General features: G+C 44.6%; 1 protein-coding gene across 9 annotated transcripts in view; it reads right to left on the bottom strand.

Annotated features, from left to right (window-relative positions):
• Positions 1-16,088, bottom strand: part of CLTCL1 (clathrin heavy chain like 1) — a 104,981-nt gene that overhangs the window by 84,256 nt on the left and 4,637 nt on the right. For 6 of the 9 annotated variants that reach the window (XR_004442327.1, XM_033232976.1, XM_033232975.1 and 3 more), the window contains exon 2: positions 4,481-4,688. The exons of 1 other annotated variant lie outside the window; for it this stretch is intronic. Coding sequence is in view for 5 of the 8 variants with exons in the window: in XM_033232976.1 (XP_033088867.1) it covers positions 4,481-4,688 (208 nt within the window). In the remaining 3 variants the exon portion in view is untranslated. Of the gene's footprint in view, positions 1-4,480; positions 4,689-16,088 lie in introns of those variants that run through there. 2 more of the 9 variants (XM_033232977.1, XM_033232978.1) reach the window with 2 other exon arrangements.

Raw genomic sequence — 16,088 nt, 5'->3', positions numbered from 1 at the left:
CAGGAGATCGAGACCATCCTGGCTAACACGGTGAAACCCCATCTCTACTAAAAAAAAAAAAATACAAAAAACTAGCCGGGCGAGGTGGCGGGCGCCTGTAGTCCCAGCTACTTGGGAGGCTGAGGCAGGAGAATGGCGTGAACCCGGGAGGCGGAGCTTGCAGTGAGCTGAGATCCGGCCACTGCACTCCAGCCTGGGCGGCAGAGCAAGACTCCGTCTCAAAAAAAAAAAAAATGAGACAGTCACTTTGGAAAACAGTTAGGCAGTTTCTTAAAAAGCTAAACAGGGCTGGGTGCAGTGGCTCACGCCTGCAATTCCAGCACTTTGGGAGGCCAATGCGGGCAGCTCACAAGGTCAGGAGATCAAGACCATCCTGGCCAACATGGTGAAACCCCATCTCTACTAAAAATACAAAAATTAGCTGGGCGTGGCAGCACATACCTGTAGTCCCAACTACTCAGGAGGCTGAGGCATTATTACTTGAACCTGGGAGGCGGAGGCTGCAGTGAGCCAAGATAGCGCCACTGCACTCCCGCCTGGGCAAGAGAGCGAGACTCCTTCTCCAAAAAAAAAAGAAAGAAAGAAAGAAAAAAGCTAAACAGGCCGGTAGTGGTGGCTCACGCCTGTAATCCCAGCACTTTGGGAGGTCAAGGGGGTGGATCACGAGGTCAGGAGTTCAAGACCAGCATGGCCGAGATGGTGAAACCCCGTCTCTACTGAAAACACAAAAATTAGCCAGGTTCAGTTAAAGTGTTCCACTAAAATCATAAACAACATATGAAGAATTCTGCCACCACTTCACGCTCTTTAAGTCAAGGGCAAAATGTATCTGGTTTTAAGGAATTCACCACAAATCCATCAGCAAAGAAAGTATGAACAGATACTGGGTAAGTGAATCTGCTCCAGGCTTCTCCAGAAAGCCTGGCAATGATGTGGGCTGAGTATCTCTGAGCACCTTGGGAGTTCATGGCCAGGCATGAGGACAGGCTGCAATGCTGTCCCTTTTAATTTTTTTTTGAGACAAAGTTTCCCTATTTTTTTTGTTTGTTTGTTTGAGACAGAGTTTCGCTCTTGTTGCCCAGGCTAGAGTGCAATGGCACGATCTCAGCTCACTGCAACCTCTGCCTCCCGCGTTCAAGTGATTCTCCCACCTCAGCCTCCCGAGTAGCTGGGATTACAGGTGCACGCCACCATGCCCAGCTAATTTTTGTATTTTTAGTAGAGAGGAGGTTGCTACACATTGGTCAGGCTAGTCTCGAACTCCCAACCTCCAGGTGATCTGCCTGCCTCGGCCTCCCAAAGTGTTGGGATTACAGGCGTGAGCCACTGCACCCGGCCTTAATTTAATTTAATATTATTTTTAGGGACAGGGTCTTGCTCTGTCACCCAGGCTGGAATGCAGTGGCGCAATAATAGCTCACTACAGCTTTGAACTCCTGGGCTCAAGTAATTCTCCCGCCTTGGCCTCCCAAAGCACTGGGATTACAGACATGAGCCACCTGGCCTAGCCCTTTTTGTAAAAGGAGGTCTGAGACCTGCTTCATGAGCCCCTTTCCAATCACAAAACTTCACCAGCCAAAATGGGAAAAATCTGTGAGATACAAGGTGCGGCCCCCCACACCCTGTATTTCTGCATTGGATCCTAGGAGCTAGTCAAGGTGTGTGATACCGCAGAGGACTCTGAGGAGCTCACCTGCAAATCAATCATCTCCAGCAACCAATCACTATACAAACAACTCTTTCTTCAAAGACCGTTTGCTCATTTTGACATAGGGCCTTGAAAACACACTGTACATCCTCCACTTGTCTATGATTTGTACTACAATGATCCGAGATTTGACTGCTACAGAATTAGCAGTAAAAATAAGATAAAGCTGGTCAGGTGCAGTGGCTCACACCTGTAATCCCAGCACTTGGGGAGGACGAGGTGGGCAGATCACAAGGTCAGGAGATCGAGACCATCCTGGCTAACACGGTGAAACCCCATTTCTACTAAAAATAGAAAAATTAGCCAGGCGTGATGGCAGGCACCTGTAGTCCCAGCTACTTGGGAGGCTGAGGCAGGAGAATGGCGTGAACCCGGGAGGCAGAGCTTGCAGTGAGCCGGGATCACGCCACTGCACTCCAGCCAGGGTGACAGAGCCAGACTCCATCTCAAAAAATAAATAAATAAATAAATAAATAAGACAAACCTTAAAATTATGTCTCTTTTTGGTTCTACAGCCTTACACTTCCCTACACAAAAGAAAACAGGACTCAACATGTTATAGCTGAAGTGATGTATATGACCATTAAGAATAAAAATAAAAAGGAGCAGCCCCTGCCACCTGGAAGCTGGCCTGGCAATCACGGCAAGGCCACGCTGCTCTCCTGATGGACATAAACCACCTCGGAGAACAGCAGCCTCAGGCAAGGGCCCCCTGAGACCATGATCAAGTGAGACAGAGCAAGCACAGAAACAACAAGGTTACTGCGCAACTCACAAAATACCAACACCCCTCTCTTTCAGCTAAAATAAGTGACTGCTATTTCTTTACCCATTAGAGCGTTAATCTCACTCTAGTCTTCCCTCCCTAATAGATAAGATTTATTGAGATACACAATCATAAAAATTACCCCCACTTGCTACCAGCATCCAATCCACAGCAAACCCCTGCTTCCTTAGATTACTCCCTACATCATCCAACCAAAGCCCAAATCCTATAAAAGGCTCTAACACCTTCTTACCGAGACACTCCCCAGTTCCCCATGGCGTGTGTTCTCTCCCACTGCAACAATAAACCCATCTTGTTCAACTGCAAGTGTGTTCCTGGTGGTCTTTGGCTGGAAGGGATTGACAATATCAAACCACTGCGTTCTCTCTACTCCCCAACTCCACACCAGAACACACACACACACCCTAGGAGCTCCGCACTGCACACTGTTAAAAAGAACTGTACCAGAAAACCAGGAAGACTAAAATGCAGACCATTTTTGAGACCTACTGAGAACACTAAACAGCAAACAACATGCTAAATAAGGTCTCTCAAAAGTACTACAACAAGGCTGGGTACAGTGGCTCATGCCTATAATCCAAGCACTCTGAGAGGCCAAGGCAAGAGGATCACTTGAGGCCAGGAGCTCAAGACTAGCCTGAACAACACGGTGAGACCCCCTTCTCTACAAATATTTTTTTTAAGTACTACAACAACATAAAATGCAGAAAAGGGCAACACTACAAGGCAAATATTGCATCAAAAACAGCCAAGGGATAAGTGACAAAGTAAGATAAAGATAAAAGAAACATGAATATTCCAGAATAGCAATAATTTCTAACTAAAATAGTTTATACTGCTTATACTATATGTTCAAATAATTACTTTCACAAGATGACAAGGGAAAAGGTAGGGTTGGTAATAGACCACAGATCCTTTCAAATAAAAGAATTTCAGTTATTTCTTTTTAAATAGAAAGGTCTTAACTTCCAGATGTCCTTCTATCTACTGAAATGACCAAGTAGACACTACTTCTGTAACAAAACAGAAGCCTAGGTAAAGCTAATATTTGGCATTCACAAATTTTAGGTCCAGAAACAGTTTTTGCTTATCTTTTTTTTTTTTTGAAATTGAGTTTGGCTCTTGTTGCCCAGGCTGGAGTGCAATGGCGTGATCTCGGCTCACTGCAACCTCCGCCTCCCGGGTTCAAGCTATTCACCCTGCCTCAGCCTTCCTGAGTAGCTGGGATTACAGACATGCACCACCACGCCCGGCTAATTTTTTGTATTTTTAGTAGAGATGGGGTTTCTCCATGTTGGTCAGGCTAGTCTTTGAACTCCCGACCGCAGGTGATCCACCCGCCTCGGCCTCCCCAAGTGCGGCAGTTATAGGCGTAAGCCACCGCGGCTGGCCCAGTTTTTGCTTTTTAAAGTAAATGATAATGCATTTCACATAAAACATTAAGTCTACTGCATACAGAATCCTTTTATTTCCCAAATGAAGGCAATATAAGACAATTCTATATTTTTCGAGATAACTAGAAGGCTTTAAGCACCCAAGACGCCCTGATTTCAAGGTAGTGAAATTTTATTAATTATCAGCTCCTCTACCATTGATGTGTTTCACAGGAGGAAAACCCCCAAGCCTGTGTCGTTGGATAACTGGAAGCACCACTGCAGCAGGCCCTCGGGCAAGGGGGCCACAAAGCCTTCCCGGGAAACATGCACAGTGCTGTTGTGAGTTCCTAGTCGCATGAAGACAAAGGCCTGGGCATTTTCTTCCTCTCGGTGTATCTGGCACTGTGGGTGATGTTACCAAGAAGTTCTGGTGCTCAGGGGCCTCTTAGTAGGGCACACTAAACATAACTTTTGCTAAAACTTTTGGAATTAAGTTGAATACTATTGATGACACTTTGCCATGAGCTTAGTGACACTTGTTCAATATTTAAGGTAACACAGCAGTTAAAGTGAGATAAGATTCCTTTCTAACAATCCCATCGGGTTTACCTTTCAGAGCTATCACCTTAGAGGCTGGATTCATGATGGCACTCTCTGCAGAGATAGGCCGTCGGATCGGAGCCATTGGGTCACTCATGTCAATGATCGTGACCTGTGCCTGCTCACCAGCTTTCTCTCGGATACATATGAACTTGTCAGATTCCATGGTCAGTGTGCTGAACCCAATGTTGGCTGGATTAATTCCAAGGTTTTGGAGCTAAACAGAAAAAAAGCATTTGATTAAATTTTTTTCCTCTGAAATGGATTGACCCTAGCCAAAAGCAAAGGAGGAGGAGAAGTTAAATAAAATTTAGAAAAAAGTTAACATTAGGTAAACACTTGAAGCAAACATTAGCTTGCTTTTCTACACCTGTGAGAGATCCACCCAAGCCTGTGAATCAACTCTCAAGGGGATTACCAACCCACAGTGGAGATAAGACATATGCAGGATGACACTAGGCAGTGTCAAGGATGCCACAAGTGATACAGACAGGAAGAGATGAGTTGGGGGTGAACTCCCAAAGAACACCATCAGATAAGGTGTCACAGATAAGCCCACCACTGAGGAGAGCTTTGGAAGGAAGGAGGTCTTGGAGAGGTGAAGGCAAGGGAAGCAGAAGGGAAAAGGGGAGGAAACACAAAACCTGGTTTCTCCAAAAGGCAAGAAAAAAGAATTGGCCAAAGGTTTTTGCTTAAATATTTCCCTACATATCATCAAATCTGTCTAAATCTGATTTGAAGGAATTTCTAAGTCAGTGTGAATACTTCCTGGAGAGAGGTTAATAAGAAAGTCAGCAGGTTTGGCACATCTTCCAAGGCTGATGGACTGCTTCTACTGTGTAAATTAAAACCAGGCACCTTTCTCCAAAGGCCATCTTATACGCAATGACTGGGCTAAATCAAGACCTGTTAATGGGATAAGCTTCAATGAAAAACTCTGGGAAAACACACACTCAAGAAATGTTTATCACTCCCATAAAGCACCAAGCTTATTTCTATAAATTTCCCTGCTCTGACCTACCTATAAGACATCTTTATTTTTAAACACTGTTCTGTTCAGCTCCAATTCTACTGCTACTGTGACCATTTAACATCCGTTACCTTGTGTAACCTTGAAGAGGCTCACACTAGCAACAAAGATCATGGACCACTGTGTTAAAATCACCACCACCCTTTGGAAGGAACACAAGTGAGACGGTTCATACTGCGAGTATAACTCAGGACGGTGCCTTGTTTGCCTTTTGTAGCAGAGTCTAGCACATACTGGATGTTCCAGCTGCTGAGTGGAGCAGGCTACAGGACAACAGGTCACCTCATCTCATCCTTCTGTTAATCCACTGAGACAAGCATCTCACACACACTTTACACTTGGGGAAAACAAAGTGTTGGGGTTCAGAAATCTTTCAGAAGTTACAAAGCTGATTAATAATGGAGCCAGGTATAATAAAGCCCGTGTTTGGACCACACTACTGAGTTGTTTGAAATTCATATTCCATTTTAACACAGAAAAGATAAACTAACTGGTGATTGTGTTCCCAAATGAGTCCACCAAAACAAACAAAACACAGATATAACAGCAAAAAACAAAACATTACTTCATAGCTGCAGTGAAATAAATTTTTTAAAAATAGAACTTGCCAATTGATATTGCCATTATTACAAGAAAGTCCCTTCATGTTCCAACCTTGGGTTATAGCAAAGAAAATAATGCTAGCAGTGGTTTATTAAGGATAGGAAAAACCAAAGTATTTTTCCTGTTCTCACACATCCCTCAACACAAGATTTCTAACACCAGATGTGTGGGGGTTTCTCCAGCAGACACCACCTGGATACCCTACAATTTAATTCAATTCTGACAACATATACCTGGAGATAGTATCAGATCCCATAGGCTGAGGGCTCAGTCCCATAAGACTGACTCCACTTCAGACACTAATCGCAAGCCCCAGGCTGCAGCCTGTACTTCTGACCATCCAGCTATAAACCAGGGTTCCCATGACCTTCTTCCTGGGTTTGACTAATTTGTTGGAGTGGCTAACACAACTCAAGAGACACATTTCTCATTTATTACAAAGGATATTACAAAGGATACTGATGAACCGCCAGATGGAAGAGGCGCTTAGAGAAAGGCGCAAGGGAGGCCGGGCGCGGTGGCTCAAGCCTGTAATCCCAGCACTTTGGGAGGCCGAGACGGGCGGATCACCAGGTCAGGAGATCGAGACCATCCTGGCTAATACGGTGAAACCCCGTCTCTACTAAAGAATACAAAAAAAAAACTAGCCGGGTGACGAGGCGGGCGCCTGTAGTCCCAGCTACTCGGGAGGCTGAGGCAGGAGAATGGCGTGAACCTGGGAGGCGGAGCTTGCAGTGAGCTGAGATCCGGCCACTGCACTCCAGCCCGGGCGACAGAGCGAGACTCCGTCTCAAAAAAAATAAATAAATAAAATAAAGAGAAAGGCGCAAGGGGTGTCCTTGCCTTTTCCAGCACCCGGCTCTTCAGGAACCTCCATGTGTTCAGCTATCATGGAGCTCCCGAAGTCTATCTATACATCAGCACCACACTATTTTATTTATGGAGGTTTTGTAACATCTGGTAGGGCCTGCTGTCCTTTGCACTTGTTACTTTTGAAATTTTCTTAGGTATTATATTGCTTAACTTTTTTGTAAGTCTGAAAAAAAATTTCAAGCCCCCAAATAAGAATATGGGGGTCATCTGTGGCAGGCGAAGTCATGAGACTGGATGGTAGCACCAAGAGAGACCGTGAAGAGTGAGAGAATGGCTTGGGAGCCCAGGGCACAGAGCCCCAGGACACACCAAGGCTTAGAAGGGAAGCAGAGGAGCAGCCCATGAAGATGGACATAATTTACTCACGTAAAGTTAACATACTTAAGTAAACTAAGAATAAAAAATAACAGAAGTCCCACAAGTGCAACCACTGATACTTAGTAAACCAGGAAACCACATTATCACAACCAAAGAAAACCTCCCAGTCTCACCAACTTTCTCACAAATCAGCCATGTTCAAATTCCATCATCCTCTCCTAGTGTAGTTCCCTGCTGGATCACACAACAACATCCAAGGTCATAAATTCCTGGAGGGCACAGATCAGATTAGTGGGGTTTTTGTTTTGTTTTGTTTTGTTTTTGAGACGGAGTCTAGCTCTGTCCCCCAGACTGGAATGCAGTGGCATGATCTCAGCTCACTGCAACCTCCACCTCCCGGGTTCAAGCAATTCTCCAGCCTCAGTGTTCTGGGTAGCTGGGATTACAGGCAGTCACCACCACGCCCAGCTACTTTTTGTATTTTTAGTAGAGATGGGGTTTGGCCATGTTGGTCAGGCTGCTCTCAAACTCCTGACCTGTGGTGATCCGCCTGCCACAGCCTCCCAAAGTGCTAGGATTGCAGGCTTGAGCCACCACTGGCCAGATTAGTATTATTTACTCTGTCTGCAAGTAATAGAAAAATCCTGAAAAATAGAATAATACAAATGCCCTAGAAGTTACTTTGTTTGTTCGTTTATTTATTTATTTATTTGATACAGTCTTGCTGCGACGCCCATGCTGGAGTGCAATGGCACAATCTTGGCTCACTGCAACCTCTGCTTCCCGAGTCCAAGCAATTATCCTGCCTCACCCTCCCGAGTAGCTGGGACTACAGGCATGCACCACCACACCCAGCTAATTTTTGTAATTTTTACTAGAGATGGGGTTTCACCATATTGGCCAGACTGGTCTAGAACTCCTGACCTCAAGTAATTTGCCTGCCTCGGCCTCCCAAAGTGCTAGGATTTACAATATTTATTAAAAAAACAGAGGACAGTGGGATTCCAGAAGATAAGACTGCTGCATTTGAGGTTCCCCCTCCAAATTCTACAACATTATCCATCAGATTTGTGAGCCCTTTGAAAAGAAAAACATGAATACCTGCAGCCAATGTGGGCTCACTAAGAAGTCACACCAAATCAATCTAATTTTCTTGAAGTCAAGTAAATGTGGTAGAATAAATCTTCATTTCAGCAAAGCATCTAGCTTACCTCTGCTGAGGTAGCCAAAGTAACTTTCATGGGTAATCAGTCCCCTACCCCAAGCCTTATCTGTGGCATGCTTATAGAATAGAGAGCTTTGCTTTGTATTTTCATATTTACTTAATCTCTTCTTTATTCTCAGGGTCAAATTCAGGTTCTCCTCATTTTGAGTCCATCAAAACATAGAGCACACAAAAGCCCAAACAATGTATGAAACAAAAGACTCTTGGAATGAGATGGAAAAGCATGAAGTGAGCTTGTGTCCACAGCTGAACCGCACCTCAGTGGTGCTGGCCACATGGATTTCCGTCTGCTGCTAGGGCCCAGAGCTCCGACCTTAATCATCTGCTGGTCAATATTCTGAATAATGACTTTACCCAAAGTCATACACAGGGACTGTTTCATCTGCTAAGGGTGTGCTTTGAGACTGTCAATATACTAGAGTAACAACCAGAATCTTAACAGATTTGAAAGGACTATGAAATTAAAAAGATAAATGTACACAAATAAAATACTACATTTGTGTTAAGTATTTAAAAAAAAAAAGGTCAAAGCTTGCTTCAAAAAGCAGCTCTAATACATAAAATGTCAACCAAATGCAATGCACAGGCCTTCCTTGGATGCTGATTCAAATAAACCAAATGAGCCGGGCGCGGTGGCTCAAGCCTGTAATCCCAGCACTTTGGGAGGCCGAGACGGGCGGATCACGAGGTCAGGAGATCGAGACCATCCTGGCTAACATGGTGAAACCCCGTCTCTACTAAAAATACAAAAAACTAGCCGGGCGACGTGGCGGGCGCCTGTAGTCCCAGCTACTAGGGAGGCTGAGGCAGGAGAATGGCGTGACCCCGGGAGGCGGAGCTTGCAGTGAGCTGAGATCCAGCCACTGCACTCCAGCCTGGGCGGCAGAGCGAGACTCCGCCTCAAAAAAAAAAAAAAAAAAAAAAAAAAAACAAATGTACGAAGCATTCGAGACAAATAGAGAAACAACACTGACAAGATACTGGATGATAATGAGAAATTACTGATTTTTTTTTTTTAGGTGTGATGTTATTAGAGTTAAAAAATAAAGAATTCTTGGCCGGGCGCGGTGGCTCATGCCTATAATCCCAGCACTTTGGGAGCCCAAGGCAGGCGGATCACGAGGTCAGGAGATCGAGACCATCCTGGCTAATACGGTGAAACCCTGTCTCTACTAAAAAATACAAAAAAGTTAGCCAGGCATGGTGGCGGGCGCCCGTAGTCCTAGCGACTCGGGAGGCTAAGGCAGGAGAATGGCGTGAACCCAAAAGTTGGAGCTTGCAGTGAGCCAAGATCAGGCCACTGCACTCCAGCCTGGGCGATAGAACAAGACTCCGTCTCAAAAAAAAAAAAAAAAGATTTCTTAGTATATATCAATGGATGAATAGATAAAATACAAAAATTAGCCAGGCATAGTGGTGGGCGCCTATAATCCCAGCTACTTGAGAGGCAGAGGTAGAAGAATCACCTGAACCCAGGAAGCGGAGCTTACAGTGAGCTGAGATTGTGCCACTGCACTCCAGCCTGGGCAACAGAGCGAGACTCTATCTCAAAAAAAAAAAAAAAAGTCACACAAAAAGACAAATATTGTATGATTCCATTTATATCCAGTATGTAGAACAGTCAAATCTACAGAAACAGAAACAAAAAGTAGATGGTTTTAGGGGGAGAAGTGTGAATGGGGGAGTCATTTCTTAACAGGTATGGAGCATCTGTTTTACAAGATGAAAAGAGTTTTGGAGGTGGATGGTGGTGATGGCTGCACAACAATTTGAATGTACTTAATATCGTTAAAGTGTACACCTAAAAATGGTTAAGATGATAAATTTTATGTTATATGTATTTTACCACAATTCTAAAACTTGGAAAAAAATAACAAAGAGTTCTCTCTTGGAGATACATCCTAAAGTGTTTAAGGATAAAACAAGATGTCAGGAATTAGCCTCGATATAATTTGGTAGTGATTGGAGACATTAAGTAAAACAAAGTTGGCCACGTATTGGTAGCAACCCATTCTTGGTCTTGTCGACCCATCCGGATTTTCCGGCTTTAGCAGAATAGAACTGGATGCTCTCCAGACAGAGCAGTGCATGTAAGTGGGCCTGAGTTTTCTAAATTGTCATTTTGTTCTCAGTTTGGGGATCAATGTTGGGTTAATATGGTGACATTCTGATTTCAACTCCAAATATCAAGAATTTGTAACCCTGAATAATCTGTATCCAACCTCTTGAGCATAGTGGGTTTTTATATAATAGTAGTTGAGTCAAGTTCCTTATCTAAGAGCATATATACACATGTATGGCATTTGAAAAAGGTAAAAGGACCTCACAAATAAGACAGTGTTTTAACATCTGAGAAGAGTGGATCCAAAAATAAGATAAAGACTATTAGATGAAATTAAGACAGTAGTTCTCAACCAGGAGTGCTATCCTGCAGTCTTCAGAAATGGGAAAGGGGCAGCCAGGCGCGGTGGCTCACACTTGTAATCCTAGCACTTTGGGAGGCCAAGGTGGGCAGATCATAAGGTCAAGAGATGGAGACCATCCTGGCCAACATGGTGAAACCCTGTCTCTACTAAAAATACAAAAATTACCTGGGCATGGTGGCGTGCACCTGTAGTCTCAGCGACTTGGGAGGCTGAGGTAGGAGAATCGCTTGAACCCAGGAGGCAGAGGCTGCAGTGAGCCGAGATCGTACCACTGCACTCCAGCCCGGCGACAGAGCAAGACTGCGTCTCAAAAAAAAAAAAAAAAAGAAGGAAAAAGAAAAGAAATAGGCAAGGGGATCGGGCGCAGTGGCTCACACCTGTAATCCCAGCACTTTGGGAGGCCAAGGCGGGTGGATCACTTGAGATCAGTTTAAGACCAGCCTGGCCAACATGGTAAAACCCCATCTCCACTAAAAATACAAAAATTAGCCGGGCCTGGTGGCATATGCCTGTAATCCCAGCTACTCAGGAGGCTGAGGCAGGAGAACCCAGGAGGTGGAGGCTGCAGCAAGTCAGGATCACGCCACTGCACTCCAGCCTGGGCGACACAGCAAGACTCTGTCTCAAACAAAGAAAAAAACAGAAATGGGCAAGGGTAGTTTTAATGGTATAACGAGTGGAGAACTCATTCTCTATTCATTTAGCCAGGAATGCTCAATACAATACAATCCCACAAAAATAACTTTTCCATTTAAGATGCCAGATACTACTGTGAGTTTTTCTCCATATGCAGAAACTAAGTCCCAGAAAAGTGATGTGCCAAAAAGCCAGGTTTTCTTTTTTTCTTTTTCTTTTTTTTTTTTCAGACAGAGTCTCACTCTGTCACCCAGGCTGGAGGGCAGTGGCACGATTTCAGCTCACTGCAACCTCCGCCTCCCGGGTTCAAGTGATTCTCCAGCCTCAGGCTCCTGAATAGCTGGGACTACAGGCGCCAGCTACCATGCCTGGCTAATTTTCATATTTTCAGTAGAGTTTTGCCACATTGGTCAGGCTGATCTCAAACTCCTGACTTCAGGTGATCCACCCGCCTCAGCCTCCCAAAGTGCTGGGATTATAGGTGTGAGCCACAGCACCCGGGCCAGGTTTTTTTTTTCACTAGTTAGCAGAAATAACCAAGGAATCCTGATCCCTAGTACATTATTCTGATAGGTGACCTAGCTACACATTTTTAAAAAAATTTTCTTTCTTTCTTTTGAGACAGAGTCTCGCTCTGTTGCCAAGGCTGGAGTGTAGTGGTGCAATCTTGGCTCACTGCAAAGTCTGCCTCCCACATTCAAGCTATTCTCATGACTCAGCCTCCCAAGCAGCTGGGACTACAGGTGTCCACCACTGCACTGGCTAATTTTTGTATCTCTAGTAGAGACAGGGTTTTGCCACGTTGGCCAGGCTGGTCTTGAACTCCTGGTCTCAAGTGATCCACCTTCCTCCGCCTCCCAAAGTGCTGGGATTACAGGCATGCACCACTGCACTGGACCTTTGCTACACATTTTAAATGGCATATATAAGAGTTAACTAAAGAAAGGTAAAGAAGATGCTGTTTAATGATCCTTTTCAGTTCTCAAAGCCTGCAATTAAATCAATCAAAATTCAAATCTGACACTGGGGGCCAGGCATGGTGGTTCATGCCTGTAATCCCAGCACTTTGGGAGGCCAAGGTGGGTAGATCACTGGAGGTCAGGAATTCGAGACCAGCCTGGCCAACATGGTGAAGCCAGGTCTCTACTAAAAATATAAAACTTAGCTGAGCGTGGTGACACACACCTGTGGTCCCAGCTACTCAGGAGGCTGAGGCACAAGAATCGCTTGAACTCAGGAGGCAGAGGCTGCAGTGAGCCAAGATTGTACCACTGCACTCCAGCCTGGGTGACAGACAGAGACCCTATCTAAAATTTAAAAAAAAAAAATCTGATTATGGGGAATATGCAAAAAGAAATTACTCATCTGATAGTCCTGTGGTTTCTATGTATAAGGGGCTTAAGGAAGAGGTCTAACTGGGAGGACTACAACTGTGTTTATACAAGAGTATTAGTGAGAACATCAACTGCCTACATCAGTGAAGCCGGAATGCTTAAGTTGAACCAAACATTCCCATGTTTTCACACCTCTGCAGACAGCAATATTTTTTCCTTCTGTATCTGTCTCCTTCCCAGTCTCACTCACTGCTTTATCCTTGTGCCTAGCACATGGATGGTAAACAAGTAGTAAAACAAATTACTTTTTTCAGGGCAGTACAATTTAGTTCATCTACAGTTTTTAAAACATATTTTGAGGGCTGGGCGCGGTGGGTCATACCTGTAATCCCAGCACTTTGGGAGACCAAGGCGGGTGGATCACCTGAGGTCAGGAGTTCGAGACCAGCCTGGCCAACATAATGAAACCCCATCTCTATAAAAACACAAAAATCAGCCGGGCGTGGTGGCGGGCACCTATAATCCCAGCTACTTGGGAGGCTGAAACAGGAGAACTGCTTGAACACGGGAGGCAGAGGCTGCAGTGAGCCATGCAAGACCATGCCATTGCATTCCAGCCTGGGCAACAAGAGCAAAACTCTGTTTCAAAAAAATAAATGGGCCGGGTGCGGAGGCTCACACCTGTAATCCCAGCACTTTGGGAGGCTGAGGTGGGCAGATTATGAAGTCAGGAGATCAAGACCATCCTGGCCAACATGGTGAAACCCCATCTCTACTAAAAATACAAAAATGAGCCACACATAGTGGCATGCACCTGTAGTCCCAGCTACTCAGGAGGCTGAAGCCAGGAGAATCGCTCGAAGCTGGGAGGTGGAGGCTGCAGTGAGCTGAGATCGCGCCACTGCACTCCAGCATGGTGGACAGAGCGAGACTCTGTCTCGAGAAAATAAAACAAAAATTTCATATTTGAAACTTATCAACAAGCCTTTCCTAGCCTAAAGAGGGAGCTTCGTAAATGAGGGCCTATGAAGAATGTTGACACTAAGGTCTTTTCCAGAACTTACATTCTAGGAGTAGGTTAGTTCAGGGATAGTTAACTACATTTATATAATGCTTTACAGAACTTCTCTCAAGTTACACCATTACAGGTTTTCTGTATTTTAACACCAGTGCACAAGACTCTATATTTATCCCAGTTAAATGTCAACTAGTTGGATTCTGGCCTGTCAAGATCCATCCGACTCTAATTTCGTCGCTGAACTTTGCTATCCCAGCTTTGTGGCATCCTCCTTCAGCCAGCCAAGAGTGATGGTCATCTCCCTGGCATGGAGGCCAGCAGCAGGCCTCAAGAGAAGCGGAAGAAAATGCGGGAGAAGAGCCTACAAACTCAGTAAAGTCTCAGTGAAGAAGCAAAGGAAGGAAAAATCAGAAAGACTGCAGAAAGATTCCCCCTTAGAGAAGGGAGTGACAGGGTGCCAGCAACTACTACCCTAGGGAATACTGATAAACAACATGTCAGATAGATGCAGTGATCTGTCTGTGATCTTCAGTGTGTTAAGTTACAAAAGCAAAGGGCAGAAGCATATTTAAAGCAGGATTCTTTTCATCATTTTTGGAAAGATATAGTGGCTTCATTAATAGTGGTTTCCCCTGAGGAGACACAGTCAGAGGTTGAACTGAAAGATTTTAATTCCCATCAGACTTGCCCCTGCAACAGAAATATCTGAGTGGAGAGGAACCTGGACTCAGACCCTCCTAGGACTTAATTCTTTCAACCCAATCAACTAAAAAAGCACTGGTTTATGCAGCTTAGGCTTCTGAACATTTCAATGTTCTATGGTGAAGATTTGTTTTTCCAAAGAGTCTCCATTCAAATTCATTTACCATTTGGTCACTCACAATGTCACAGTGGTAGGCACTCCCACTAGGCTCACCCTCCCAGACACCCTGGCTGAGGCAGGTTACCCTCCTTGCTTTGTAAATAAACAAGTCAGAAGGCAACTAACTGGCCAGTATGTATTTCCAATACCAGGAGCAGTGGTAGGCCAATAGGCAAAATTTAACAGCTTACATGGTAACTTAAAAAGACATTTTACACTGGAATGCAATAATTTTAGCCGTCTTAGTACATTTGTCTTAGTACTATGGTCTTCACAAACCACTTCACAAAATGACATAGCTACGTAATGGCAACATAAACCAAATATGAACTGGACAACTATGGGTACATGTCCCCTTTTGGAGCATGAGCCCCAGGAGCCTCTCCAGACACACACGGGTGTATGTGGATGGGAACTGTTTTCAGTTCAAGCTCAATCTACACCTTCACAGTTTTACTTTCCTCCCTCTTTCCTGAATGATTAATGCTGACTAACATGCAGAAGACGGGTTCACCCGGGCTGTGTGTGAGACTCACCTGGGAAGGAATACCAAAGCTCCATCTCCACCACTCAGAGCTTTGGATTTAACATCCAGCAGAGATATGTTTAAAGCTGCAGGCCATTCTCACATGCAGCCTAGGTAGAGAAGCTCTGGTTAAGATCTTGACCATTTTTCTCCTACAATTCTAACGCTCAAGGTCTTTACACCTGTTTCGAACATCGCCTCAAAGACACTTTGAGGGAACATGTTTATGTTTTCTGTGTATTGAGCTATGACACATTTCACAGCTTACAAACTTGCAGCTGCTTTTTTATATAGCTGGGGGGAATTACTTAGGGCTCAAGAAAATTTTTATATCACCAAACTATTCAACCATTCCTCTTCTGAACCAAGATGTCCTAAATTCTCAGCCCATCCTCAGATAGTACAAACAGCAATACCCTTCCAACTCTGATATTTGAATATTTCTAAAAAGTTCAAATAGTAGCTCCTGAGCTCACAATCCAGTAGAGAAAATGAACAGCTACAGTACCCCGGGAAGAGGGTCATTATAAGAGGAACCCCAAAGAGGCAGAGAGGAAGAACTCCTAACTGACAAATCAGGGAGAGCTTCCAGAGACAGCGTCATTTCCACAGATACCAGAAGGCGCAGTAGGAGTCAGTGAGTAAAGAGGGGTGAGGGGAGAATGTGTTCTGGCAAGAACACAAAGGGAGTGGCAGCAGAGCTGAGCAGGTGTCGGGCTAGGAAGAACAGGAAAGAGCACGTGGGGATCAGCCTTTTCATGCCAGA

The sequence above is a fragment of the Trachypithecus francoisi genome, unplaced genomic scaffold (assembly GCF_009764315.1).
Source record: "Trachypithecus francoisi isolate TF-2019V2 unplaced genomic scaffold, Tfra_2.0 Lachesis_group14, whole genome shotgun sequence".
In the NCBI taxonomy this organism is placed as follows: Eukaryota; Metazoa; Chordata; class Mammalia; order Primates; family Cercopithecidae; genus Trachypithecus; species Trachypithecus francoisi.
The sequence above is the reverse complement of the archived record's forward strand: the minus strand, read 5'-3'. Positions and strand labels throughout refer to the sequence as shown.